This window comes from Oncorhynchus clarkii, chromosome 10, assembly GCF_045791955.1.
Source record: "Oncorhynchus clarkii lewisi isolate Uvic-CL-2024 chromosome 10, UVic_Ocla_1.0, whole genome shotgun sequence".
In the NCBI taxonomy this organism is placed as follows: Eukaryota; Metazoa; Chordata; class Actinopteri; order Salmoniformes; family Salmonidae; genus Oncorhynchus; species Oncorhynchus clarkii.
Window position 1 is genome coordinate 14,667,780 of NC_092156.1, and position 27,090 is coordinate 14,694,869.

The window sequence follows — 27,090 nt, forward strand, 5'->3', positions numbered from 1 at the left end:
AACAGCAGACAGACATTATTTTAATTAATTTACTTACTCCTGGAATCAAATAGTAATCCTAAATGTCATTTTCAGAGCAGAACTGATTAAAGATTCCAATCCAAATAGGTAAATACCATAAGTTGTGTGAAAGACAGCACACACACTTCAACAAGTATTTCCAATCCACAGGACATTTCACACATTTACCCCCACTTCAAATGTCCTATTAACGCTCGTCTCCCTAAGATGACGCTAAAACAACGGCACAGAAGAGGCTGCGATTACAAAATTCAGTATTGAGCCATCATTTCAGTTGACTCAACAAAAAAAAAGATGTAAACATGTTCATTAAAAAAATACTATAGCAATTGAAAACAGGGAGAGCGTTGCAGCTACTCTAGAAAATGGAAAGAAAACCCAGAACCCAGACTCGTGAATATGAAGTGAAGTAAAATGTGTAAAAACATGAAATAGATATTATTTTCACACCATACAAGCAATGGAAATGGTCATGCTATGAGTACACGGGGGGAGGTCTGTCACTAATAGACTAAATGTAATATTAACAAGTATGAACAACGCAGTGCAACCAACTACTGGAACAATCCTTTCAGTGTGGTAGTGTTGGAAGACAACTCCTCTATTTCTCTTCACACCACTGGTTCTCCTTGCGTACCTGAGGGGGGAGACAATGGAAAGGCAACACAGAGTGTCACATCAGTCAGATGCATAATATCACAAGAGCTCTGTGTTCAGGACTGAGGTTATGACCCAAATGGCACCCTATTCCTTTTATAGTGCACTACAGGCTCAAAAGTAAGGCACTGTAGACTAGAATAGTATAGAGAAGGTATTCCCAAACTGGGGTACGCAAATTATATATTTTTTTATATGAATACTTCACATTTTCAAACAGTACATTTATATTTTCCAACAGGGCTATACATGTGGTTCTGCCTGAGTAGCCTCGTTTCACTGCCAAAAATAAAATTAAACCATCTAGTGTTCAGTGAAATAACAACACAATGTCAAATACAGGTAGCCTAGTCAATTAATTAACATCCAATCACATTAACTGTTACTCTCTCACTGGAAACCTCCATTCTTGCGCAGACATTCAGAAACAAAGCATACCATTTTAAAAAATGAAGCCACGGGAGTTTGAGTGAGGATAAAGACGACTTCCGAGTTGTAAGACATGTATAAAAGCAACAGATACCATTCATTAGAAGGGGCTAGAAACGTCTTATATAGTGAGCTACCAAGTGTCTAAGACAGGCAAGCCCCATACTATTGTGGAGGACATAATTCTTCCTGCTGCCGCAGATATGGCTGGAACAATGCTGGGGGAAAAGGCCCAAAAAAACTATACAGACAATTCCTTCATCAAACAACACTGTTTCATGACTCATCAGTGACATGGCAGGAGATGTTTTGAAACAATTACTACTTCGCGTAAAAGCCATACAGCTGGATGTGTCAACAGACGTGGGGGGCCTGGCACAGCTCCTGGTATACAGTCGTGGCCAAAAGTTTTGAGAATGACACAAATATTAATTTTCACAAAGTCTGCTGCTTCAGTGTCTTTAGAAATTGTTGTCAGATGTTACTATGGAATACTGAAGTATAATTACAAGCATTTCATACTTGTCAAAGGCTTTGATTGACAATTACATGAAGTAGATGCAAAGAGTCAATATTTGCAGTGTTGACCCTTCTCTTTCAAGAACTCTGCAATCCACCCTGGCATGCTGTCAATTAACTTATGGGCCACATCCTGAATGATGGGAGCCCATTCTTGCATAATCAATGCTTGGAGTTTGTCAGAATTTGTGGGGTTTTGTTTGTCCACCCGCCTCTTGAGAATTGACCTCAAGTTCTCAATGGGATTAACGTGTGGGGAGTATCCTAGCCATGGACCCAAAATATCAATGTTTTGTTCCCCGAGCCACTTAGTTATCATTTTACCGTATGGCAAGGTGCTCCGTGCTGGAAAAGGCATTGTTCATCACCAAACTGTTCCTGGATGGTTGGGAGAAGTTGCTCTCGGAGGATGTGTTGGTATCATTCTTTATTCATGGCTGTGTTCTCAGGCAAAATTGTGAGTGAGCCCACTCCCTTGGCTGAGAAGCAACTCCACACATGAATGGTCTCAGGATGCTTTACTGTTGGCATGACACAGTACTGATGGTAGCGCTCACCTTGTCTTCTCTGGACAAGCTTTTTTCCGGTTGCCCCAAACAATCGGAAAGGGGATTCATCAGAGAAAATGACTTTACCCCAGTCTTTAGCAGTCCAATCCCTGTACCTTTTGCAGAATATCAGTCTGTCCCTGATGTTTTTCCTGGAGAGAAGTGGCTTCTTTGCTGCCCTTCTTGACACCAGGCCATCCTCCAAAAGTCTTTGCCTCACTGTACGTGCAGATGCACTCACACCTGCCTGCTGCCATTCTTGAGCAGGCTCTGTATGGTGGTGCCCTGATCCCGCAGCTGAATCGACTTTAGGAGACGGTCCTGCCGTTTGCTGGACTTTCTTGGGCACCCTGAAGCCTTATTCACAACAATTGAACCGCTCTCCTTGAAGTTCTTGATGATCCGATAAATGGTTAATTTAGGTGCAATCTTACTGGCAGCAATATCCTTGCCCGTGAAGCCCTTTTTGTGCAAAGCGATGACGGCACGTGTTTCTTTGCAGGTAACCATGGTTGACAGAGGAAGAATAATGATTCCAAGCACCACCCTCCTTTTGAAGATTCCAGCCTGTTATTCAAACTCAATCAGCATGACAGAGTGATCTCCAGCCTTGTCCTCGTCAACACTCACACCTGTGTTAACGAGAGAATCACTGACATGTCAGCTGGTCTTTTTGTGGCAAGGCTGAAATGCAGTGGAAATGTTTTTTGGGGGATTCATTTCGTTTGCATGGCAAATAGGGACTTTGCAATTAATTGCAATTCATCTGATCAATCTTCATAACATTCTGGAGTATATGCAAATTGCCATCATACAAACTGAGGCAGCAGACTTTGTGAAAATGTATATTTGTGTCATTCTCAAAACTTTTGGCCATGACTGTACAGTTGAAGTCGGAAGTTTACATACACTTAGGTTGGAGTCATTAAAACTTGTTTTTCAACCACTCCACAAATTTCTTGTTAACAAACTATAGTTTTGGAAAGTCGGTTAGGACATCTACTTTGTGCATGACAAGTAATTTTTCCAACAATTGTTTACAGACAGATTATTCCACTTACAATTCACTATCACAATTCCAGTGGGCCAGAAGTGTACTACATACACTAAGTTGACTGTGCCTTTAAATGATGTTATGGCATTAGAAGCTTCTGATAGGCTAATTGACATCATTTGAGTCAATTGGAGGTGTACCTGTGGATGTATTTCAAGGCCTACCTTCAAACTCAGTGCCTCTTTGCTTGACATCATGGGAAAAATCAAAAGAAATCAGCCAAGAACTCAGAAAATAATTGTGGACCTCCACAAGTTTGGTTCATCCGTGGGAGGAATTTCCAAATGCCTGAAGGTACCACGTTCATCTGTACAAACAATAGTACGCAAGTATAAACACCATGGGACCACTCAGCCGTCATTCCGCTCAGGAAGGAGACGCATTCTGTCTCCTAGAGATGAACGTAATTTGGTGCGAAAAGTGCAAATCAATCCCAGAACAACAGCAAAAGGACCTTGTGAAGATGCTGGAGGAAACGGGCACAATATCAACATAACCTGAAAGGCCGCTCAGCAAGGAAGAAGCCACTGCTACAAAACTGCCATAAAAAAAGCCAGACTACGGTTTGCAACTGCAAATGGGGACGAAGATCGTACTTTTTGGAGAAATGTCCTCTGGTCTGATGAAACAACAATAGAACTGTTTGGCCAGAATGACCATAGTTATGTTTGGAGGAAAAAGGGGGATGCTTGCAAGCCGAAGAACACCATCCCAACCGTGAAGCACGGGGGTGGCAGCAACATGTTGTGGAAGTGCTTTGCTGCAGGAGGGACTGGTGCACTTCACAAAATAGATGGCATCATGAGGTTGGAAAGTTATGTGGATATATTGAAGCAACATCTCAAGACATGTCAGGAAGTTAAAGCTTGGTCGCAAATGGGTCTTCCAAATGGACAATGACCTCAAGCATACTTCCAAAGTTGTGGCAAAATGGCTTAAGGACAACAAAGTCAAGGTATTGGAGTGACCATCAAAGCCCTGACCTCAGGCCTATAGAAAATGTGGGCAGAACTGAAAAAGCATGTGCGAGCAAGGAGGCCTTACAAACCTGACTCAGTTACACCAGAAGGCCAAGAGGAAAGGGCCAAAATTCACCCAACTTATTGTGGGAAGCTTGTGGAAGGCTACCCAAAATGTTTGACCCAAGTTAAACAATTTAAAGGCAATGCTAGCAAATACTAATTGAGTGTACGTAAACTTCTGACCCACTGGGAATGTGATGTAAGAAATAAAAGCTTAAATAAATCACTCTACTATTATTCCGACATTTCACATTCTTAAAATAAAGTGTTGATCCTAACTGACCTAAGACAGGGAATTTTTACGAGGATTAAATGTCAAGAATTGTGAAGAACTTGAGTTTAAATGTATTTGGTTAAGGTTTATGTAAACTTCCCGACTTCAACTGTATGTCCGTTACGTTTATGGGGGGGGTTCAATTAAGGAAGAGATCCTCTTCTGGAAACCAGGACAACATGAGAGGATATTTTTTAAGACCTAGACAGCTTTGTGACATCAAATGGACTTGTGGTCAAGATGTGTTGGTATCTGTACTGATGGCGCAAAAGCCATGACAGGGAGTCATAGTGGATTTGCGTGCAAGCAGTTGCTCCAGATGCCACTTGGGTACTCAGCAGCATCCACGAGAGGCTCTTGCTGCCAAGGGAATGCCTGACACCCTGAAAGAAGTTTTAGACACTACAGTGAAAATGGTTAACTTTGATAAAGCAAGGCCCCTGAACTCTCGTGTATTTTCTGCATCATGCAATGATATGGGGAGCGACCATGTAACACTTTTACCACATACAGAAGTGTGCTGGCTATCAAGAGGCAAAGTATTGACACATCTTTTTTAATTGAGATATTAAGAGATGAGGTTAAAAAAAATGTTTTACTGACCATAATTTCTACTAGTCTGAACGCTTGCATGATGAGTTTCTCACACGACTGGCCTTTCTGGGTGATATTTTTTCTCACCTGAATGATCTGAATCTAGGATTACAAGGACTTACCGCAACTATATTCAATGTGGGGGACAGAATTGAAGCTAAGATTAAGAAGTTCGAGCTCTTTTCTGTCTGCATTAACGAGGACAACACAGGTCTTTCCATAATTATATGATTTTTTGTGTGCAAATGAACTCAAGCTTACGGACAATGTCAAATGTGATATAGCGAAGCACCTGAGTGAGCTGGATGCGCAATAACGCAGGTACTTTCCTGAAACGGATGACCCAAACAACTGGATTTGTTATCCCTTTCATGCCCTGCCTCCAGTCCACTTACCGATATCTGAACAAGAGACTCGTCGAAATGGCAACAAGCGGTTCAGTAAAAAATATAATTTAAATCAGAAGCCAGTGCCAGACTTCTGGATAGGGCTGCGCTCAGTGTCTTGCCTTGACTAATCGCGCTGTTAAGACACTGATGCCCTTTGCAACCACGTACCTATGTGAGAGCGGATTCTCGGCCCTCGCTAGCATCAAAACATCAAGGCACAGACTGTGTGGAAAATTATTTAAGACAGACTCTCTCCAATACAACCCAACATTGCAGAGTTATGTGCATCCTTTCAAGCACACCCTTCTCATTAACCTGTGATGAGTTATTCACAATTTTCAATGAACAAATAAGGTTTTATATGTAAGATGGTTAAATAAAGAGCAAAATTATTGATTATATTGTTATTTGTGCCCTGGTCCTATAAGAGCTCTTTTGTCACTTCCCACAAGCCGGGTTGTGACAAAAACTCACACTCGTTATGTTTAAAAAATGTATTGTATAGTGTGTGTGTATGGCAGGCTTACAATGACGGCAAAAAACAACATTTGAGAGTGCGCTGACCCTGGTGCTAGAGGGGGTACGCAGCTGGAGGTTGAATGTTTGAAAGGGTACGAGACTATAAAAAGTTTGGGAACCACTGGTAGAGAATAGAGTGCCATTTGGGAGGAGTCCTGAGAACCACAGAAGGTCTTATTACCTGGGCTTCCTCTTCCTCTGTGAAGTCATTTTTGATGTTGAACGTCTTCCTGATCTCCTCTGGGGTTTTTCCTTTGATCATGTTGGCCACTGTCTTGCAGGTGACATCTAGCAGTCCTTTGATGTCTAAATAGTTTGCAGCCTAAACATAAAATAAGATAAAATTAAAAGAGAATGAGGATGAATGAAAGCAACTGCAAATGCTTTGACATGCCTAGCTTCCACGTGAACTATGTCAGCCCTAAGCTTAGGCTATGTAAACAGGTTTCAGGAGATGGGTCAAACCTGCTGCTCAAATGATATACCTGTGTCACAGTTCCTAAAAGCCCCCAGCACTACAAAAATGTTTTGCACAATTCCTGCAAAAATAACCAATGCATTAGGTGTGCTTGTTTCATGTAATACACACATACTGGACTTCCTGAGCTGCATATAGATAGGAAAAGAAAACGCAGCCGCCTCCATATGTTTTAATGCAAAGCCGGCGGCAGATAAGTACCTTGACACTACCACAGGTAGGGGCTTCACCTGCCGCTCACATAGGGAGTTTATTGGACGCTCAAGGTAAAAAATAAGTAAACAAAAATGTTACTTTTGCCTCCCCTCATTGACCATTGGATTATCCCAAAAAAACAGAGGTATCATAACAGCCACTACTTGTACCACGAGAGTTTGATGCTTTATAAACTGGGCGGCGTCACCGGTGTTATTGACTCCCTGTGTGTAAGAGCCTTTAGTAATTATAGGCCCTCAAATTAGAACATGTTATTAAGCACCTACTTGTCACTCAAAGCACTTTACTAGTGCTGTACAACAGTATGTTCAGCGAGCTAACCATTGCCTAAATTAAATTCAAGATATGAGACACTTCCTCCTTGTAAGTATGCAGGTGTCAAACTCTTTCTGTGAGTGGGAAAGGGGTTATCTAGTCAGTTGCACAAATGAATACATTCAACCGAAATGTGTTGTCTGCATTTAACCCAACCTCTCTGAATCAGAGGTCTGGGGGGCTGCCTTAATCGACATCCACGTCATCGGGCACCCGGGGAGCAGTTGTTGTGGTTGGGGGTTAACTGCCTTGCTCAAGGGCAGAACAGCAGATTTTTCCACCTTGCCGGCTCGGGGATTCCAACCAGCAACTTCTTGGTTACTGGCCCAAGACTCTTAACCGCTAGGCTACCTGTGAGTGGGAGGCGGTATGTACGCACTAGAATAAGTTCAAAGAGGGTCCCTTGGTCCACTTTGAGGAACTCCTGGTCCCAGACGGGTATGTCATCCGTCCTTTTCTCCTTGTTCTCGTCATCCTCGGGGGGAGGGGGATCATCTTTGTGGTGGGTGCACCACTGGATCACCTGTAGGGAGGAAAGTAAACAACAACTAGTCCAAGCACACTGAGCGAATCAACAGTCAGACATGCCATGCGTCATCCTTCCATTCAGTCCCGTTTCAAAAGGCCTAAGTTGAGGAAGGAGGTCACAGAGCACACAGGAAAGTTTCTGTTTGGAGCTTCATGCTTCTGGCAGAGATAGAAATGCTATTCTACAGGTGTAAGCGCCAAACTGACAGCCATCAAGATTGGTTTTCCATTTTACTTGAACTTCAGGTTTCACCACAAGCCAGGTAGGACATGTAAGTTATCTAACTATGCAAACACATTTTCCCAAACAAAATGTAATTCCCCCAAACAAAATTAGATCCATTAATTACATGGATACAGTTGCTGAACAAAGCAGCTTGTCTCTCAGTTGGAGAGACGCATACACAAGACATTGTACAATTTGGCAGGGAGGAAATAACAAAAGTAAACTTTAAGCCTACAACCCTTCACACAGTATTAATCCAACTAGCACTGGTTGGATGGACAAAACACCTGATGCAGACAATCCCACCATTTCGTTTATAGTGATTATGAGAGGTGCTTTTGTTATGTTATACTCTTCAAATCATACATGACCACATGAACTGTGGTGTTCATCCCTACCATCAGCGTGGACTCTCACAGTGCCTCCCACATAGGTACGGATCTCTGTTACAGGTTTGAGACCATCCTTCTGTCTACAAGTTTAACTTTTATCGGTTTCTAATTGTGCCAAAATGTTGCACTTCTAGGAGAAAAGCCAAGCCTGGTTTGGGTTCAACTGAATTGTACCACTATGGATAGAATAAATGTACAATACAACAGAGAATGGAATTATTGATAATAAAGCAAGCTCTGGTTGGGAGCAGGCACTTTACTAAGGTTCTCCATGGCCATCTCCACACAGTTTACCTGTCCCTCAGTCCATTGCACCAAATATGGGATGTGTGACAGTGCGTCCACTCCACTTACCTTCTTGAGGATAGCCGCATTCACATTTGGGAGGGGGACTGGATCATCATCTCCTTCATCATCCATGCCCAAATCTGTCAAAGACAACCATTAGACAAGTGCACACAGATGTTGCAAGACAGTTTTGATAAATGTATTTTACCGTCTGAACTACTGATAGCTATGTATGCTACGTCAATGTTGTTCAACCTCATGTTACAAACGCATAACTACAGAGTGCATAGCTAGCTACATACCTTCCAGCATTGTCTTTATTGTCACAGACTGCTTTGCTATTTCCACATCCACCTCAAAGATCTCTCCATCTGAACTTTGTAGTTTAATTGTTGGCATCTGTAAAATAACAGTAAAACGGTTGTCAGCTTCAGTCTTAAACGTTACCTAGCAGAGTGATGACTAATATCGGGGGCCATAAAGTACATGTTATATCGCTAGGTGACACAGAGACCTACTTGGCTAACAAACCAAGTAGCTAACAGTTAGCTGACGTTAGCGACATTAGTTAAGGTGGCTAGCTAATGTTAGCTAGAAGGCCATTTCCGTGGATGCTGTTAGCTACTAACGTTAACGGTCGCTAACTAGCAAAGTATCTTAACGCCAGTAGGTACCCAACGTTACCGAAACACTTGCCATGTAAGATTTTAAAACATGTTATGGTAGACAGGTTACTTAGCTAGCTAACGGTAGCAAGCTAATTCGCTAACTACCAGTTCACGCACTAACTTACTAGCTAACATTAGTATAGGTTGAATATTACATGAGCTAACCTGGATTCCAGCTAACGTTACTGTCTGGGCAACTGTCAACAAAAAAGTGAGTCTGAAGCAGTCCAATGCTGAAATAAGATTGACTCAACCCTAGCTAGCGTTACGCGTAACATTTAACAATAATACTTTTTGGTAACAGTAACTAGCTGTTACTGCGAACGACAGCCAAGAAACGAAGCTAACGCGGCTAGCTAACTCAGCGTTGCCAGTAAGGCCCCGTCTTACTAGCAACCATACTCAACCCATTTCCATTTAGCTAGACATACGAATAATACATTCAAAACACCCATTATGTCACAAAGACATAACTACATCATATGTAAATGGCAGTTACTTACTATGAACGTTTTAAAGCAAATTCAGATAATTATTTTTTAAACGTCAACAGGGCCAAACCGAAGCACAGGCAGCCAGTGGACCTATATTAGATGGCCAGCCAGCTAAGCTTTCGCTTTGTTAAATGTGGGGAAGCAAATGAGTAGTCTTGTGATATGCCTGTACATTAGGAGTGATTTTCCCCATTTAGCTAAATTAAAACAGAATTTCACCCAGTATCTATTTTTATGCTAATATGTTAATATTCTGTAACGTTACATTTCTGTACATTTCTGCGTCCAAAATTTATAAAATTATATCTGCGCATGTTACTCTTTAATGCTGTAGGCTGTCAATGGTCCCAGCGTAATAAAACAAATCAGCGTAATTGTTTCACTCTTTGTGCAGTCCTATTGTTTGCCAATTAGAAAATACGTGAATATATTTTTTTGAACCCCATGTCAGTGATTGTTGGCTTACCCTTTTTTGAACCTTATTTTAATAGTAGGTACCTTACAGCACTGATGGAAAGTACCTACGTTTATTTGGGGTATCTGTACTTCACTATTTATATTTTTGACAACTTTTACTTTACACACCTAAAGAAAATACGGTTATTTTTTCCTGACACCCAAAAGTACTCGTTACATTTTGGCAGGACAGGAAAATTGTAAAATGTTTTCATTTAATCAAGAAAACATCCCGTCATCCCTACTGCTTCTGATCTGGCGGACTCACTAAACACATGCTTTTTCTTTTATAAAATTGTCTGAGCGTGAGAGATCGCCCCAGTACATTTAAACAAAAATAAGAAATTAGTGCCGTCTGGTTTGCTTAATATAAACGATTTGAAACGTATACTTAACTATATTTAAAGCCAAATACTTTTTTACTGAGTGACTTTCACTTGAGTCATTTTCTCAAATGATAAGCTACTTTATCCACCACTGCTTTCCATCTATCGCATGTAGCTCCAAATCTTTACCTTGACACATTCCAGGTTGTAACTTCGAGTCCTGCCATTAGATGGCACTCTTTCAACATCGTTTGTGTAGTTCCATGTTACCTTCGACACCTATCAACAATTACACGTTTGGGAAATTAGCAGTGGTTTACTGGTTGTTGGATCCGAAGTATTTATCCCTACAGTACTTTTAAAATAATCAGTGCAGTTATTGCTTAGCTATGTGAAAATGAGAAGGGACGTAAATTAAGAAGCAAAATATCCTCAGCATCCATGGAAGCTCTTTTTCACCTACAATCAGTTTGTTTTGTCAGCATTTTTTGCCATCACTTGGAATGCCCCAGGAATACCTGACATGACGACTCCTTGCTGTCCCCAGTCCACCTGACTGTGCTGCTGCTCCAGTTTCAACTGTTCTGCCTTATTATTATTCGACCATGCTGGTCATTTATGAACATCTTGGCCATGTTCTGTTATAATCTCCACCCGGCACAGCCAGAAGAGGACTGGCCACCCCACATAGCCTGGTTCCTCTCTAGGTTTCTTCCTAGGTTTTGGCCTTTCTAGGGAGTTTTTCCTAGCCACCGTGCTTCTACACCTGCATTGCTTGCTGTTTGGGGTTTTAGGCTGGGTTTCTGTACAGCACTTTGAGATATCAGCTGATGTACGAAGGGCTATATAAATAAATTTGATTTGATTTGGATAACAGAATCATTCGTCATCAAGTCCATCAGCATTGTCAGATGAAGCCATACAATCAATTGAGTAAACACGGCACAAGTCAAGGAGCAACTTAATTCTTTATTCAACAGGATCCCTCAATACAAACTCACTTCTCATGATTTAGTGTGTGACTGTTTCCAATGGAATTTCTTGATCTGTCTGCCACACACACACACAATTGGAAGGGCATCTGTTTAACCCAGCAAAAACCTGGTGACTAAATATATATTTTTTAAGACAAAAAATAAATAAAAATAAAAAATAACCTCTCCGTAGAGTTTAACAGCCATCTTCTGACTTGTAAAAACACAAAGGCCCAGTCCGGTCAAATGTGATTTTCCTGTGCTTTATATACACATTTCCACACTATGAGGTCGTAATAAATGATAATGCCCTTTTTAGTGTAAGCGCCATTAGAAAAGGCCGCCTAAAATTTCAGCCTGTTTTGGCGGGATGGAGTTTTGACCTGCCTGGTGATTTGATAGATAACATCTCCATTGGACAATAAACCTTTTTTTTTAAGTGCAAACAGGTTTAAAAAAAAAAAAACTGAAGAAAAGGTGCAGATTCACAAAATCAGCATCGGTGCATTGGATTGAAAATGTTTCAATTAACAAAACTTGGTTGTGCTAACCTTGAGAATGGAAATGGGGGAGTAGAGCTAGAGGAGCTAGAGGAGTAAGGAATTGGAGTCCTTGGAGAATTTTGTAACACTTTTTGGTCCATGTACAGATGTTTTGTGAATGCTTAAATAGTGGTGTGAATACAATTATGTACATTGATGTTTTGCTGTGTCGCCCGACCCTGGCCCCCTCTCCCATGGTTTTGGATGCTGAAGGTACTTTCATAAATCATGGCAATCCTGTACAAGTGGTGAGGTTTTACAGGAAGTAGTCCGGGGTGCGACGGGTGACATGGGGTTCCCCTCTACGAGGCGCAGGGTCAAACTGCAGGCTGGAAAACAAACAAACATCTCGTTTTTAATCTAAAATCCTGTTGATAGTTGATGGATCATTACATTTAGGTAATTTAACAGATGCTCTTTTACTTCCTCCTCCAGAACTAGAGGACCTTGCTGGTAGAGCAACAAACTGAGGACAGTTTGCCATTCATGGAACGGTAATCAATATGCTTACAAGGAGTATTTCAGGGTGTCGTCGAGTTCCATGATAGATGCCTGGTTACCACAACGGTAACAGTAATTTGGTGCACTGAATATAGTTACCACGTTTCGCTCATGGCACCAGTTGTAACCCTATAGAAAAAAATATAAGAAAAACAGTAGGACAGTGTAGTTGTGAATCAGAAATCTGAGACAGTCCTACAGACATAACATTTTATACATGTGCATCAACCTGAATGAGGTGGCTAACTTAATGCTTTCATATTTCACATTATGATCACCTTTCAGATTTCAAGCATGGCGAACCAGCGACAGACAGCTTACCTCCATAACCAGCTGGTGAGCTCTGGAGACCAGGGTAAGGCGGTTGGCATGGTTAAATGTCTCGGATATATCCTGGCCAAAGGTGTAGCCGGCCCCCCTGGGGGAGATTCCCCAGCCCCCACGGTCATCTGGGTCTGACCACAGCAGGTCACACATGGGGCCCTGTGGAAGCAGCATAGTAATAAAGATATGGATAAAGATCTATATGGTGAATAAGGTCACAGAGCAGGGGAGGCAATAACAGAGTAGGATCGAAAGTCAATATGGTCAGTTGTGTTTTTTTGACCAAATGGTTGAAGTTAAGCTTAAGAGCAGACAAACTTATCCTAGACCTGTACCTAAGTTACTTCTAACTAGCAGCAATGAGACAGCAGAGTATGCTCAGAAGCAGGGTTGTTGAGCCATGTACCTCGTGTGGCACTTCCTGCAAACGGTCCAGCGCTCGGATGTGATCCAACGTGTCTATGGACGGAGACAGGCCTCCGTGAAGACAGAATATCTTAGGAGGGAAAGAAAACAGAACATGTTACATGATAATTTAAATATTGGTTCTGACTCTGCGTAACAGTTGACTGAGACATAAGATACATACCCTTAAGTGAATTTTTATTTACAGCATACAACAGTTAAAGCACTGCAGATTCAACCTCATATGGATTATGTGTGTGAAACCTCAAAATGTCAACAAGGACCTAGTTTACCAACGTTTACTCAACCGTATTAGCACAATACATGGTTGCCATTCCACTCAGGCCAGGTTCAACAACGAGACTCCTGCACAGGCACACTAATAACAGAGTGATAGCCCCGTAATAACAAAGACATAGGATAGTTAAAACATTAACACCTCTTACCTGAGTATCTACCAAGGCTGTGAGAGGAAGGTAATCGAAGAGGTCTGTGAAGTATTTCCATACATTTGCATTGCCGTATTTCCTTAAGCACTCGTCATAGAAGCCGTACACCTGTGTGATTTGTCTGCTTTCGTGGTTCCCCCGAAGGATTGTGATGCGTTCACGGTACCTAACCTGTGATCAATGTTCAAAATATAGGGGATTACTAAACAGAACTGTTGAATGAATAGCCTACCAGAGCATTCTGAATGAGTGTCTTAGCATTATATTACTTTAGCATCACAAAGCCCGGTGTAAATGATCATTGGGCACTCTCGTAGGGCAAGTTCAAATATGAATGGTCATTCAAAAATTCCAAGTGTACGATAACAATACTTGCCTTAAGTGCTACAAGTAGTGTGACAGTTTCTACAGAGTAGTAGCCTCGGTCAACGTAGTCTCCCATGAACAGGTAGTTTGTGTCTGGAGACTTTCCTCCGATTCTGAAGAGCTCCATGAGGTCGTGGAACTGGCCGTGGACGTCTCCACACACTGTAACAGGACATCGGACCTCCTGCACGTTGGATTCCTTGGTCAAAATTTCCTTCGCCTGGACAAAACCACACAATTAGGCAAAGTTTCTCCTTACCCTGGACAAAACAAACATAAGGCTATGTTGTAGGCTACATTGCAAAACATTTGAGAGCCTCCTTTCCCACCCATAACCTCCCCAAGAAAATAAATAGACCAATGACATTTGGCAAGCTAGTTGAATGGCAAAGCAGTTCCTAGAAACCAGTGGACTGTGAAGGCCCGCTCTAAGAAGAACAACAAGGCCCGCTCTAAGAAGAACAACAAGGCCCGCTCTAAGAAGAACAATAAGGCCCGCTGGGGACAAAGCAGATAATATTATAGCAGAAAAGTCCACTACTGTTATAGAATGCACCTGATTGCATGCAGAGCTATATTTGTTGCCAATGCAATCTCCCCCCTCAAAAAGCATCAGTGTTAGTCTTTGAAAAAAGTTATAGGTTAAACAAAGTGGAAACATACGCCTAGACCCGCCTCCAGACCATTCAAGGGACAGAAAATACATTTTTTTTAAATCAGTAGAGATGCTCCTTGAGGTGTCTGGCTGGGATAATAAATTGTTGGCAGAACTACACTGGGGGTTGAGTGGTATAAGGAGCTTTTAGAGCACGAATCCCATTTGGAGAGGAGCAGGCATAGAGTAGAGCAGGGCTGTGTCACTGTGTATGGGTCAGAGATGAGCGAGAGATCTCTGCTCCAGGCAGCAACGCCATGAGAAAGCAGGGGAGAGACACTGGCAGATTGGGGAGAGAAACAGAGCGACCAAGGCATATGAAACAAACCTGATATTTTTCCAAATTAAATTGAGTGGCAATTCCAAATTAAAAGAATCAGATAAGAGCCAGAACCCGACAAACTATTGTAGGTCAGTGGGACTTAGAACATTGGTAAACATAGTATATACTGAGTCAAGACAGCTTACAATATGGTATAACCTCAGAAGACAGATCTTTCATCATTAACCTAAAACAACTGATCTCGACATGTCTATATTGAATGGATGACGTAAATGCCTCACCCCTCATAACAGCACCTAAAGATATGCCTTGCTGGCATCAGCTAAAAACCTAAAGTTCGTTAATTCGTCATACACAGAGCAATGAAATGCTTACTTACAGGTTCACCTTTTGACAATACAAAACATGAATACAAAGAGTAGTAAAAATAAAAAAACAAGTAAAAATAGAATAGTAATTGAGCAAAAATATGACACAAGGTGGCACTCTAATTAAAGTCAGATATTTACACGTCGTAAAGTACCATACGCCGGAAATTAAGAAATATAGCTAGCTAATGACCTTTTCCACATGGGAAAAAAACTGAACAGACTTGCTAGCAACGTTAGGTAGCTATCTGGGATTTTCTACAAGGAATCTGCCTCCCAGGGGAAAAAATACACTTAAAAAAAACTCCCAAGTGGGTGTGACACCTACTCCCGTTGCCTGCTGCTTGGATTCCACCTGGCGATCTGTTCACCATGTGCCCTGGCCTATCTTCCTCTGTCTGGTACAGGTACCCCCAACACACTGCCCCCTCTCCCATGAGGTTTCGCTCGCCTCCAAACAAACGCACTGTTGGGGCGAGTGACTCTGAACCTACAATTAGGGATGCACAAAATCGCTAAGCATATCGGAGTAGGCCGATATTAGCTAAAAATGCCAACGTCGGCCCGATGTCTAGTTTAACTCCGATGTGCAAAACCGATGTAAAAGCTGACGTGCATACCTAAATAAATGTAGGTAGATGACGTAATAAAGCCAAAGAGCTACACAGCATTCCTAACCTAGCCCACAATGTCTGCAGTGTGGATCTATTTTGAAGTATCAAAGATCGTTGCATATGGCCTTTTTGTCATCTTGTGCTGCTATTATTTTCTGAGGGGGGATGAAATCTTTCAATACCACAAGCCTAAGTACTCATTTGAAATTGCATCACCCCCAGACATTCAGCAACTACTTAGAACAAAAGCAGAAAAAAAATTAAGCGCACACTACCAACACCTAAACAAGTTCAAGTCGAGCAGTCATTTGACTGAGTAAGAAAATTTCAGTGAAACAACGCAAAGGCGAAATCCATTAATGCCAAGATAATGGAATTAATTTTGCTTGACAAGCAACCGTTCTGTCGTGGATGATGTTGGCTTTGCCGCCTGGTCGACCACCGCACTACCAAGTAGGCGCTATTTTTCAGATGTCGGACTACCAGAGTTACACAGCATTGTTGAAACGCACATCCATGAGCTACTTTATATGGGCATCACTGCTACTAGCTTCACGACTAACATTTGGACCAGCGATGTCAGCCCCATGAGCATGCGGAGTCTGACAGCAGTGGGTCAACAAGGATTTCATACTGAGGAAAGCCGTATTGCATGCTCAAGCGTGTGCTGCTGCTATTTCAATGGCATTTGAGAACAAGTTTGAAACATGAACACACTCTTAGCTCCATTCAAAACAACTGACTCGAGAAATAAGCTCATCAACTGCAGGGGGAGATTGATACCCTCTGTCATGGCATTGAAACGTCTGCACAACAAAACTGCTGGCAGAACGTGGAGTTAACTTGCAAAAGTACTCTACTAGAGGCTATGAACAAGTGATTTGGTGGCATTCTCTGAGCCTTTACGGTGTCGGCACCATGCTCGATGCTAGGTACAAGGGCCGCTACTTCGATGCAGACAAGAAACAGGGTTTACGTGAAATGTTAGACAGCTGGATAAGACAGAAATAGACAGTGAGCACCGAGGAAAAGGACCCACGACAGAAGAGGCCAGACAGAGATGAAACATGTATTGACATGTCTGCTTGACATGCATGATGAAATCCTGGTTGAGAATGAAACGACTGAACAATGAAACAGCACAGCAAGTAAGTGAAAGAAACAGGTTTTGATGACGTTTTAGTGGTAATGGGGACATACGTAAATGACAACAAAATAAATTTTTGGTCAGTGTGTTTCAACTATTTAACATTTTTAATATCAGTGTCGTTTTTTTGGTAAGGAAAATATCAGATATCTGTATCAACCAAAAATGTAATATCAGTGCATCCCTACTTACAATGGCTAGACCCAAGTCATTATATGTATTTTTTCTTGTGCTTTATGCTATTTGCCTCAGGACTCCTGCATGCTTTGTTGACTATGAACTTGGACTGTACCACAGTTGGGTAAACGAGCGTTTGTTCCCACACCCGGGACTCTATTGGTTACACAGACTACTGGCCTCCCATCCTATTCTAAACGCCACTCACTGGCTTTGTATTCAAGTTACCTGATGAAATTGCTGAACAATATGATCTTGTTGCCATTCAAACATCATAAATCAACACTGCAGCGCTCTCCCTGCCCTGATTGTATTACTGCTGATGATACCTGGAAATGTGCATGTACACCCTGGCCCATATACTGTTGCTAGCACCAATTCTGACTTGTGCTCTGATATCATTCTGTATACTTCTGGCCATTCTTTGGACACTGTTAACAACCCACCAGGCAAGCTTCAATGCCATACAACTCTCCTTCCATGGCCTCCAATTGCTCTTAAATACAAGTAAAACTAAATGCATGCTCTTCAACCGATCCCTGCCTGCACCTGCCCGCCCGTCCAATATCACTACTCTGGACGGCTCTGACTTAGAATACGTGGACAACTACAAATACCTAGGTGTCTGGTTAGATTTTAAACTCTCCTTCCAGACCCACATCAAACATCTCCAATCCAAAGTTAAATCTAGAATTGGCTTCCTATTTCGCAACAAAGCCTCCTTCACTCATGCTGCCAAACATACCCTTGTAAAACTGACCATCCTACCAATCCTTGACTTCGGCGATGTCATTTACAAAATAGCCTCCAATACCCTACTCAACAAATTGGATGCAGTCTATCACAGTGCCATCCGTTTTGTCACCAAAGCCCCATATACTACCCACCATTGCAACCTGTACGCTCTCGTTGGCTGGCCCTCGCTTCATACTCGTCGCCAAACCCACTGGCTCCACGTCATCTTTTACCCTGCTAGGTAAAGTCCCCCTTATCTCAGCTCACTGGTCAACATAGCATCACCCACCTGTAGCACGCGCTCCAGCAGGTATATCTCTAGTCACCCCAAAAAACAATTCTTTCTTTGGCTGCCTCTCCTTCCAGTTCTCTGCTGCCAATGACTGGAACAAACTTCAAAAATCTCTGAAACTGGAAACACTTATCTCCCTCACTAGCTTTAAGCACCAGCTGTCAGAGCAGCTCACAGATTACTGCACCTGTACATAGCCCACCTATATTTTTAGCCCAAACTACCTCTTATTTATTTATTTAGTTCCTTTGCACCCCATTATTTTTACTTTGCACATTCTTACACTGCAAATCTACCATTCCAGTGTTTTACTTGCTATATTGTATCTACTTTGCCACCATGGCCTTTTTTTTGCCTTTACCTTCCTAATCTCACCTCATTTGCTCACATCGTATTTAGACTTGTTTCTACTGTATGTGTAACTCTGTCGTTGTATGTGTCGAACTGCTTTGCTGTTACCCCACCTCAAGAATTCCATTTGGCGAAAGGCTCACACGCATACTCAGGCTGACTGGCTCTCATTCAGGCAAATTAGAAATAGGTGCACTCAGGCTATCCGGAAGGCCAAAGTTAATTACTTTAAGGAGCAGTTCCCTGTGTGTCTAACCAAGAAATTATGGAAAACGGTTAAAGCCCTGGAGAATAAACCCTCCTCACAGCTGCCCATGTCCCTTAAATGTTGATGTGGTTGTTACTGACAGGGAGCACATGGCTGAGCTCTTTAATCACCACTTCATTAAGTCAGGATTCCTATGTGCCTCAGCCATGCCTCCTTGCCCGTCCAATATCTCCCACCCCTTCTAATGCAACTAGCCATGATGCTCCTCCCTCTTTATCCCCTGCCACGCTACAAAGTTTATCCTGGCAGGCAGTCACTGAGTCCGAAGTGATAAATGAGATCCTTAAACTTGACCCCCAAAAACATCTGGGTCAGATGGTTTAGACCCTTCATTAAGGTTGCTGACCTTATCGTCGCCAAGCCCGTCGCGCCTCTCTGGGGAGGTTCCCATTACTTGGAAGGCAGCCATGGGGGTCCTTTATTTAAAAAGGGGGAGATCAAGCTGATCCTAACGGTTTTTGTCCAATTTCAATTTTTCCTGTTTATCAAGTGTTGGAAATACTTGTCAATAATCAACTGGCTTTCTTGATGTCTATAGTATTCTCTGTGGTACGCAATCTGGGTTCCACGCAGGTTATGGATGTGTCAAGGCAAACTTAAAAAGTTCCTAAATTATGTTAGCATTGCCCTCTAGTCAAAGCAATGTTGTGCTGTTATTTTTATTGACTTGCCCTAAGCTTTTAATACGGTAGACCATTCCATTCTTGTGGGTCGGCTAAGGAGTATTGGGGTCTCTGGCCTGGTTTGCTAACTACCCCTGCCAAAGAGTGCAGTGTATAAAGTCAGAACATCTGCCATCTCAGCCACTGCCTGTCACCAAGAGAGTATCCCAAGGCTCATTTTTATGCCCCGCACTCTTAATTTACAAAATAGCTCAGGCAGTAGGAAGCGCTCTAATCCATTTATATGCAGATGATACAGTCTTATACTGGTGGCCCCTCCGGATGTGTTAAATGCTCTACAACAAAGCTTTCTTAATGTCCAACAAGCTTTATCTGCCCTTAACCTTCTTCTGAACACCTCCAAAACTAAGATCATGTGGTTTGGTAAGAAGAATGCCCCTCTACCCACAGGTGTGATTACTACCTCTAAGGGTTTAGAGCTTGAGGTAGTCACCTGATAAAAGTACTTGGGAATATGGCTAGACAGTACATGGTCCTTCTCTCAGAACATATCAAAGCTGCAGGGTAAAGTTACATAGACTTGGGTTGCTCTATCGTAAACGCTTCTCTTTCACCACAGCTGCCAAACTAACCCTGATTCAGATGACCATCCTACCCATACTAGATTACGGAGACATAATTTATAAAACCAGCAGGTAAGGGTGCTCTTGAGGGGCTAGATGTTCTATACCAGTAGGCCATCAGATTTGCCACCAACACTCCTTATAGGACACCTCACTGCACTCTATACGCCTCTAAACTGGTCATCTCTGTATACCCGTCGCAAGACCCAGTGGTTGATGCTTATTTATAAAACCCTCTTAAGCCTCACTCCCCCCTATCTGAGATACCTACGGCAGCCCTCATCCTCCACATACAATACCTGTTCTGCCAGTCACATTCTGTTTAAGGTTCCTAAAGCACACATCCCTGGGTCACTCCCCTTTTCAGTTCGCTGCAGCTAGCGATGAACGAGCTGCAACAAAACAGCTTCCAATACTCTACTCAGCAAACTGTATGCAGTTTCAGTGCCATCCGTTTTGTTACTAAAGCACCTTATACCACCCACCACTGCAACCTGTATGCTCTAGTTGGCTGGCCCTCGCTACATATTCGTCGCCAGACCCACTGGCTCCAGGTCATCTACAGCCTTATCGCAGTTCTCTGGTCACTATGGCAACACCCACCTGTAGCACGAGCTCCAGCAGGTGTATCTCACTGATCATCCCTAAAGCCAACACATCATTTGGCCGCCTTTCCTTCCAGTTCTCTGCTGCCTGTGACTGGAACGAATTGCAAAAAAATCACTGAAGTTGGAGACTTTTATCTCCCTTACTAGCTTCAAACATCTGCTATCTGAGCAGCTAACCGATCGCTGCACATTGTCCATCTGTAAATAGCCCACCCAATCTACCTTATCCCCATACTGTTTTTATTTATTTACTTTTCTGCTCACTAGTATCTTTAACTGCACATGACCATCTGCTCATTTATCACTCCAGTGTTAATCTGCAAAATTGTAATTATTCACCTACCTCCTCATGCCTTTTGCACACAATGTATATAGACTATTTTTCTTTCTACTGTGTTATTGACTTGTTTACTCCATGTGTAACTCTGTTGTTGTCTGTTCACACTGCTATGCTTTATCTTGGCCAGGTCGCAGTTGTAAATGAGAACTTGTTCAACTAGCCTACCTGGTTAAATAAAGGTGAAATATATATATATATATATTTTTTTTTAACTCAAACTGGACCGTTTTAACTCAATCTCTTCATTCAGACTCAAATCATGGACACTGACAGTTTGGCTGCTTTGCATGATATACTTACGTTTCTTCTTGCCCTTTGTGCTGTTGTCTGTGGCCTTTAATGTTTGTACCATGTTTTGTGCTGCTACCATGTAGTGCTGCTGCCATGTGTAGTCATCTTAGGCCTCTCTTTATGTAGTGTTGGGATGTGTTTTGTCCTTTTTTTTTTTAAATAAAGGGAACACTTAAACACAATATAACTCCAAGTCAATCACACTTCTGTGAAATCAAACTGTCCACTTAGGAAGCAACACTGATTGACAATATATTTCACATGCTGTTGTGCAAATGGAATAGACAACAGGTGGAAATTATAGGCAATTAGCAAGACACCCCCAATAAAGGAGTGGTTCTAAAGGTGCTGACCACAGACCACTTCTCAGTTCCTATGCTTCCTGGCTGATGTTTTGGTCACTTTTGAATGCTGGCGGTGCTTTCACTCTAGTGGTAGCATGAGACAGAGTCTACAACCCACACAAGTGGCTCAGGTAGTGCAGCTCATCCAGGATGGCAAATCAATGTGAGCTGTGGCAAGAAGGTTTGCTGTGTCTGTCAGCGTAGTGTCCAGAGCATGGAGGCACTATCAGGAGACAGGCCAGTACATCAGGAGACATGGAGGAGGCCGTAGGAGGGCAACAACCCAGCAGCAGGACCGCCTCCTCCGCATTTGTGCAAGGAGGAGCACTGCCAGAGCCCTGCAAAATGACCTCCAGCAGGCCACAAATGTGCATGTGTCTGCTCAAACGGTCAGAAACAGACTCCATGAGGGTGGTATGAGGGCCCGACGTCCACAGGTGGGGGTTGTGCTTACAGCCCAACACTGTGCAGGACGTTTGGCATTTGCCAGAGAACAACAAGATTGGCAAATTAGCCACTGGCGCCCTGTGCTCTTCACAGATGAAAGCAGGTTCACACTGAGCACATGTGACAGAGTCTGGAGACGCCGTGGAGAACGTTCTGCTGCCTAAAACATCCTCCAGCATGACCGGTTTGGCGGTGTGTCTGTCATGGTGTGAGGTGGCATTTCTTTGGGGGGGCCGCACAGCCCTCCATGTGCTCGCCAGAGGTAGCCTGACTGCCATTAGGTACCGAGGTGAGATCCTCAGACCCCTTGAGAGACCATATGCTGGTGCGGTTGGCCCTGGGTTCCTCCTAATACAAGACAATGCTAGACCTCATGTGGCTGGAGTGTGTCAGCAGTTCCTGCAAGAAGAAGGCATTGAAGCTATGGACTGGCCCGCCCGTTCCCCAGACTTGAATCCAATTGAGCACATCTGGGACATCATGTCTCGCTCCATCCACCAACGCCACGTTGCACCACAGACTGTCCAGGAGTTGGCGGATGCTTTAGTCCAGGTTTGGGAGGAGATCCCTCAGGAGACCATCCACCACCTCATCAGGAGCATGCCCAGGCGTTGTAGGGAGGTCACACACACTACTGAGCCTCATTGACTTGTTTTAAGGACATTACATCAAAGTTGGATCAGCCTGTAGTGTGGTTTTCCACTTTAATTTTGAGTGTGACTCCAAACCCAGACCTCCATGGGTTGATAAATTTGATTTCCATTGATAATTTGTGTGATTTTGTTGTCAGCACATTCAACTATGTAAAGAAAAAAGTATTTAATAAGAATATTTCATTCATTCAGATCTAGGATGTTATTTTAGTGTTCCCTTTATTTTTTTGAGCAGTGTATTTTAAATCCCAGTCCTGTCCTCACAGGAGGCGTTTTGCCTTTTGGCAGGCAGTCATTGTAAATAAGACTTTGTTCTTAAATAACTTGCCTAGATAAATAAAATGTTAAATAATTAAACATGCCAGACCAGGAAATAGTTCAATAGTGTAATAAAACAATTGACAAGACAATAGTTATTAGAAAACCTTTAGCATAGAATGATTTCACAGAATAAACAAAGTGTGAAGTTCATCGGTAAATCACTCTTCCCCCGTTCTGTAATTTGTATCCCAAGACAGAGGCCATCCCACCAGTGTTATATTGAGTCACAGAAACAAGCAAGATGTAATTCCACCAGTGTTATATTGAGTCATAGAGCCCAGCAACAATGTGGTAGTGATGCAACACAGAATCAATCACATCCAAAGCTATTTTTACTCTGGCTACGCATTCTGCTGAACACATTAACAAAATGCACAGGGGATGGATGAATCAGCCATGACTGAGCAAATGTGTGCTCTAAAACCACACCACTACTATGCTTATACCTACTGTTTAAGAGCTGGTCAATCACATGTTCAGGGGTATGTGAAAAAACTGATTACAACAACATGGAAACCATTGAGTAAATAGCAAAACCACTCATTGAGACTGAACTCCACAGGATAATAGAATATGATCACTGACACCTTGTAGCCTAGTGGTGAATATTTGGCAATGGGAAATTCTAGCCGAGTACCACTTTCATCCATACTGTAATCCTGGCCTCTAACCTACAAATCATCTCAGGACATGAATCACCTGTTTGTAAACAAGTCAAACGAGTACATGAGTAGACACACCTAGTTAGTAAAAAAAAAAGTATTTAAAACCATATATAAGTGTAACAGCCAAGTGAAAAGATTATCAATGAAGATTGATGTTAAATCCCTGCTCAAACCCTAGGTGACTTGATAAAGTGAAAGTTAAGTCTGACCTAGTTCTTGTCATGTCCCACAGTTCAGTTCACTCAGGGTGGGAATCCAGGATGTGTGTACGTCTGTTTTACAACTGTATTCAAGAGTGTATGGTCTGACTATATCAAACAAATAAATGAAAATACTTGACATGTCTTTGACAAACGCAATGATTTTGCCACAGGACACTCAGTCATACCATCAGCACATACAGTATGACGCTAACCCCCCCCCCCCCAGGCCTCCCATAACTAAAATGAGACAGACAGTCTGAATGAGTTGGTAGTAAACCAGGTAACGAATGCAAGCCAATTATGTGACTTGCATTCTTTAGCTGGTCTTCAAGTTAGTCCACCACTACCGACATGTTTGCCATTTAAAACAAAAATGTGCCAAACAAAAACATGTTTCTATGAATGAATGTAAAGGTTTGGCTTCTCCAAAATAAACCATACATATTGCTGCAGTGAAATGCTAAACCAGTTTTACAGCTGAGGAGAATGAGAAGTCGTGCAATGTAATGTGTTACTTACATCGGCGCCATTTTGTAAGGCATACATGTTACTATTTCTGAAAGACTGACGAACATTTTAGACAGACCTACACGAGAAAGTTGGCTATATAAATAACCGCTCTTGAAACTAGACAGGATTATGTTATAAGCTATTTGGCAAGTGCTGATAGCGACAAACTGCGCAATATGTATAGTATCATCCCCTGAATGTTACAATGAAACATTTTACAATAGGAAAGTTATATTTCCGTATACCTTACCTTTTCGCAAAGCGTTTTTACTTGGCTCTCTGACAGCTGTTTGCAGTCGTTGATTTGTTCGATCCATAAGTCGATTTCCTTCGTAAAACACTTCTCGTCCATTCCTGATTGTTATTTTGGTTAATTCAGTGGCACGGAAATTGTTATTTTCCTAAATACTCGCAATCCTCCCCCAAATTGACCAACCAAGTTGCATGCGGTTCTAATTGATACATTGACGAACGTACATGAACCGGATCGACTAAGATATGTGGAGACGTCAGTAGCTGTTATCCCAACCTAGGCCGTGATCCACTCAACACAAGTCGGACTGGGAGCGCCAGGGAAATGCCGCATTACTATTGGTCTCCCAGTAGAAATCTTTGCATTCTTATTGGCTATTGGGCGACTCGTTTGCATGGCCCGGTACCCCGCGTAAGCGGAGGTCACGCTTCCATTGGTCCATAAGAAAAATCTCAATATCCGGGAAACCGGGCCATGCAAACGAACTGGTCCAGTGGTTGGTGCATTGTAACCCTTTGTTAATGACCGTCAGTTGTTACGTTGTTTTCACTTTGAAAATATTAATGGTTAGGGACAGATCGAAATTTACTGGGGTGGAGGGTGGTCAAAAATAGGGGAGGGTTGTCAATATTGTTTTTGTTGCTTTGGGGAGGGTTGTGTGGTTATTTAATAAAGTTTAGAAACGTTTGTTATGGTGTGGTATGGTGTGGCTATTATTAAGCTTTAGCTACTGCAGGCCTATGAAATGAAGGCAGTGCGCCCTGGCGCTCCAGCTGACTTTGACAGTTGAACTCGAGATGAGGAAGACTGTTTCATGCCTACCAGAGTTACTCCTATAATCTAACTATATAATGCTTATCTTTATACAAAATGTTCTGGTCGAAAATTTACGAATTACCCTCCTTCTAAACGTCTATATCTGTATAGCAGACGCAGTAGCCATCTGACATAGAGAAATGCATGTCGGTGTCATAGCATGCTTGCTGGCATACGGTGCCTTCAGAAAGTATTCAGACCCCTCGACTTTTTCACAATATTGTTACGTAACAGCCTTAATCTAAAATTGATTGATAAACATATTTCCTCAGCATTCTACACACAATACCCCATAACTACAAAGCGAATACATTTTTTTGTTGTTGAGATTTTCCCAAATGTATAAAAAAAAAAATACAGGACAAAAAGTCCTTATAAGTATTCAGGCCCCTTGCTATTAGACTTGAAATTGAGCTCAGGTGCATCCTGTTTCCATTGATCATCCTTGAGATGTTTCTACCATTTGATTGGAGTACACCTGTGGTAAATTCAATTGATTGGACATGATTTGGTCCCACAATTGGCAGTGCATGTCCCAGCAAAAACCAAGCCATGAGGTCAAAGGAATTGTCTGTCGAGCTCAGAGACAGGATTGTGTCGAGGCACAGATCTGGTAAAGGGTACCAAAAAATGTCTGCAGCATTGAAGGTCCCCAAGAACACCGTGGCCTCCATCATTCTAAAATGGAAGAAGTTTGGAACCACCACCACTCTTCCTGGAGCTGACTGCCCAGCCAAACTGAACAATCGGGGGAGAAGGGCCTTGTTCAGATAGGTGACCAAGAACCTGATGGTCACTCTGACAGAGCTCTAGCGTTCCTTAGTGGAGATGGGAGAACCTTCCAGAAGGACAACCATCTCTGCAGCACTCCACCAATCAGGCCTTTATGGTAGAGTTGCCAGACGGAAGCCACTCCTCAGTAAAAGGCACATGACAGCCCGCTTGGAGATGGCCTAAAGACTCTCAGACCGTGGGAAATGAGATTCTCTGGTATGATGAAACCAAGATTGACCTCTTTTGCCTGAATGCCAAGCGTCACATCTGGAGGAAACCTGGCACCATCCCTACGGTAAAGCATGGATGTGGCAGCATCATGCTGTGGGGATGTTTTTCAGCGACAGGGAGACTAGTTAGGATCGAGGCAAAGTACAGATCGAATTCTGGCCTGGTTTAGATCTTATCTGTCGGAAAGATATCAGTTTGTCTCTGTGAATGGTTTGTCCTCTGACAAATCAACTGTAAATTTCGGTGTTCCTCAAGGTTCCGTTTTAGGACCACTATTGTTTTCACTATATATTTTACCTCTTGGGGATGTCATTCGAAAACATAATGTTAACTTTCACTGCTATGCGGATGACACACAGCTGTACATTTCAATTAAACATGGTGAAGCCCCAAAATTGCCCTTGCTAGAAGAATGTGTTTCAGACATAAGGAAGTGGATGGCTGCAAACTTTCTACTTTTAAACTCGGACAAAACAGAGATGCTTGTTCTAGGTCCCAAGAAACAAAGAGATCTTCTGTTGAAT

The 27,090-nt window shown here is 42.5% G+C and overlaps 2 protein-coding genes across 3 annotated transcripts; both read right to left on the reverse strand.

The window, feature by feature from the left end:
• Positions 1-2: 2 nt before the first annotated feature.
• On the reverse strand, positions 3-9,769 carry LOC139418040 (S-phase kinase-associated protein 1). Its single transcript, XM_071167147.1, has 6 exons — positions 9,641-9,769; positions 8,772-8,868; positions 8,536-8,609; positions 7,415-7,558; positions 6,208-6,348; positions 3-658 (listed from the first exon to the last, which is right to left on the reverse strand). The coding sequence occupies exons 2-6, from the start codon at positions 8,866-8,868 to the stop codon at positions 623-625; spliced, it is 492 nt and encodes a 163-aa protein (XP_071023248.1). The 5' UTR covers positions 9,641-9,769; the 3' UTR covers positions 3-622.
• A 1,593-nt stretch (positions 9,770-11,362) lies between these two features.
• Positions 11,363-25,063, reverse strand: LOC139418041 (serine/threonine-protein phosphatase 2A catalytic subunit alpha isoform-like). Of its 2 annotated transcripts, none has more exons than XM_071167148.1 (7): positions 24,743-25,063; positions 13,985-14,194; positions 13,606-13,779; positions 13,161-13,250; positions 12,752-12,913; positions 12,441-12,559; positions 11,363-12,258 (listed from the first exon to the last, which is right to left on the reverse strand). In XM_071167148.1, exons 1-7 carry the CDS (start codon positions 24,842-24,844, stop codon positions 12,186-12,188), a joined length of 930 nt encoding a protein of 309 aa, XP_071023249.1. In that variant the 5' UTR covers positions 24,845-25,063; the 3' UTR covers positions 11,363-12,185. The 2 variants fall into 2 exon arrangements, with proteins under 2 accessions (XP_071023249.1, XP_071023250.1); XM_071167149.1 differs by having other exon boundaries at positions 12,530-12,559; positions 24,743-25,054.
• Positions 25,064-27,090: the final 2,027 nt, after the last annotated feature.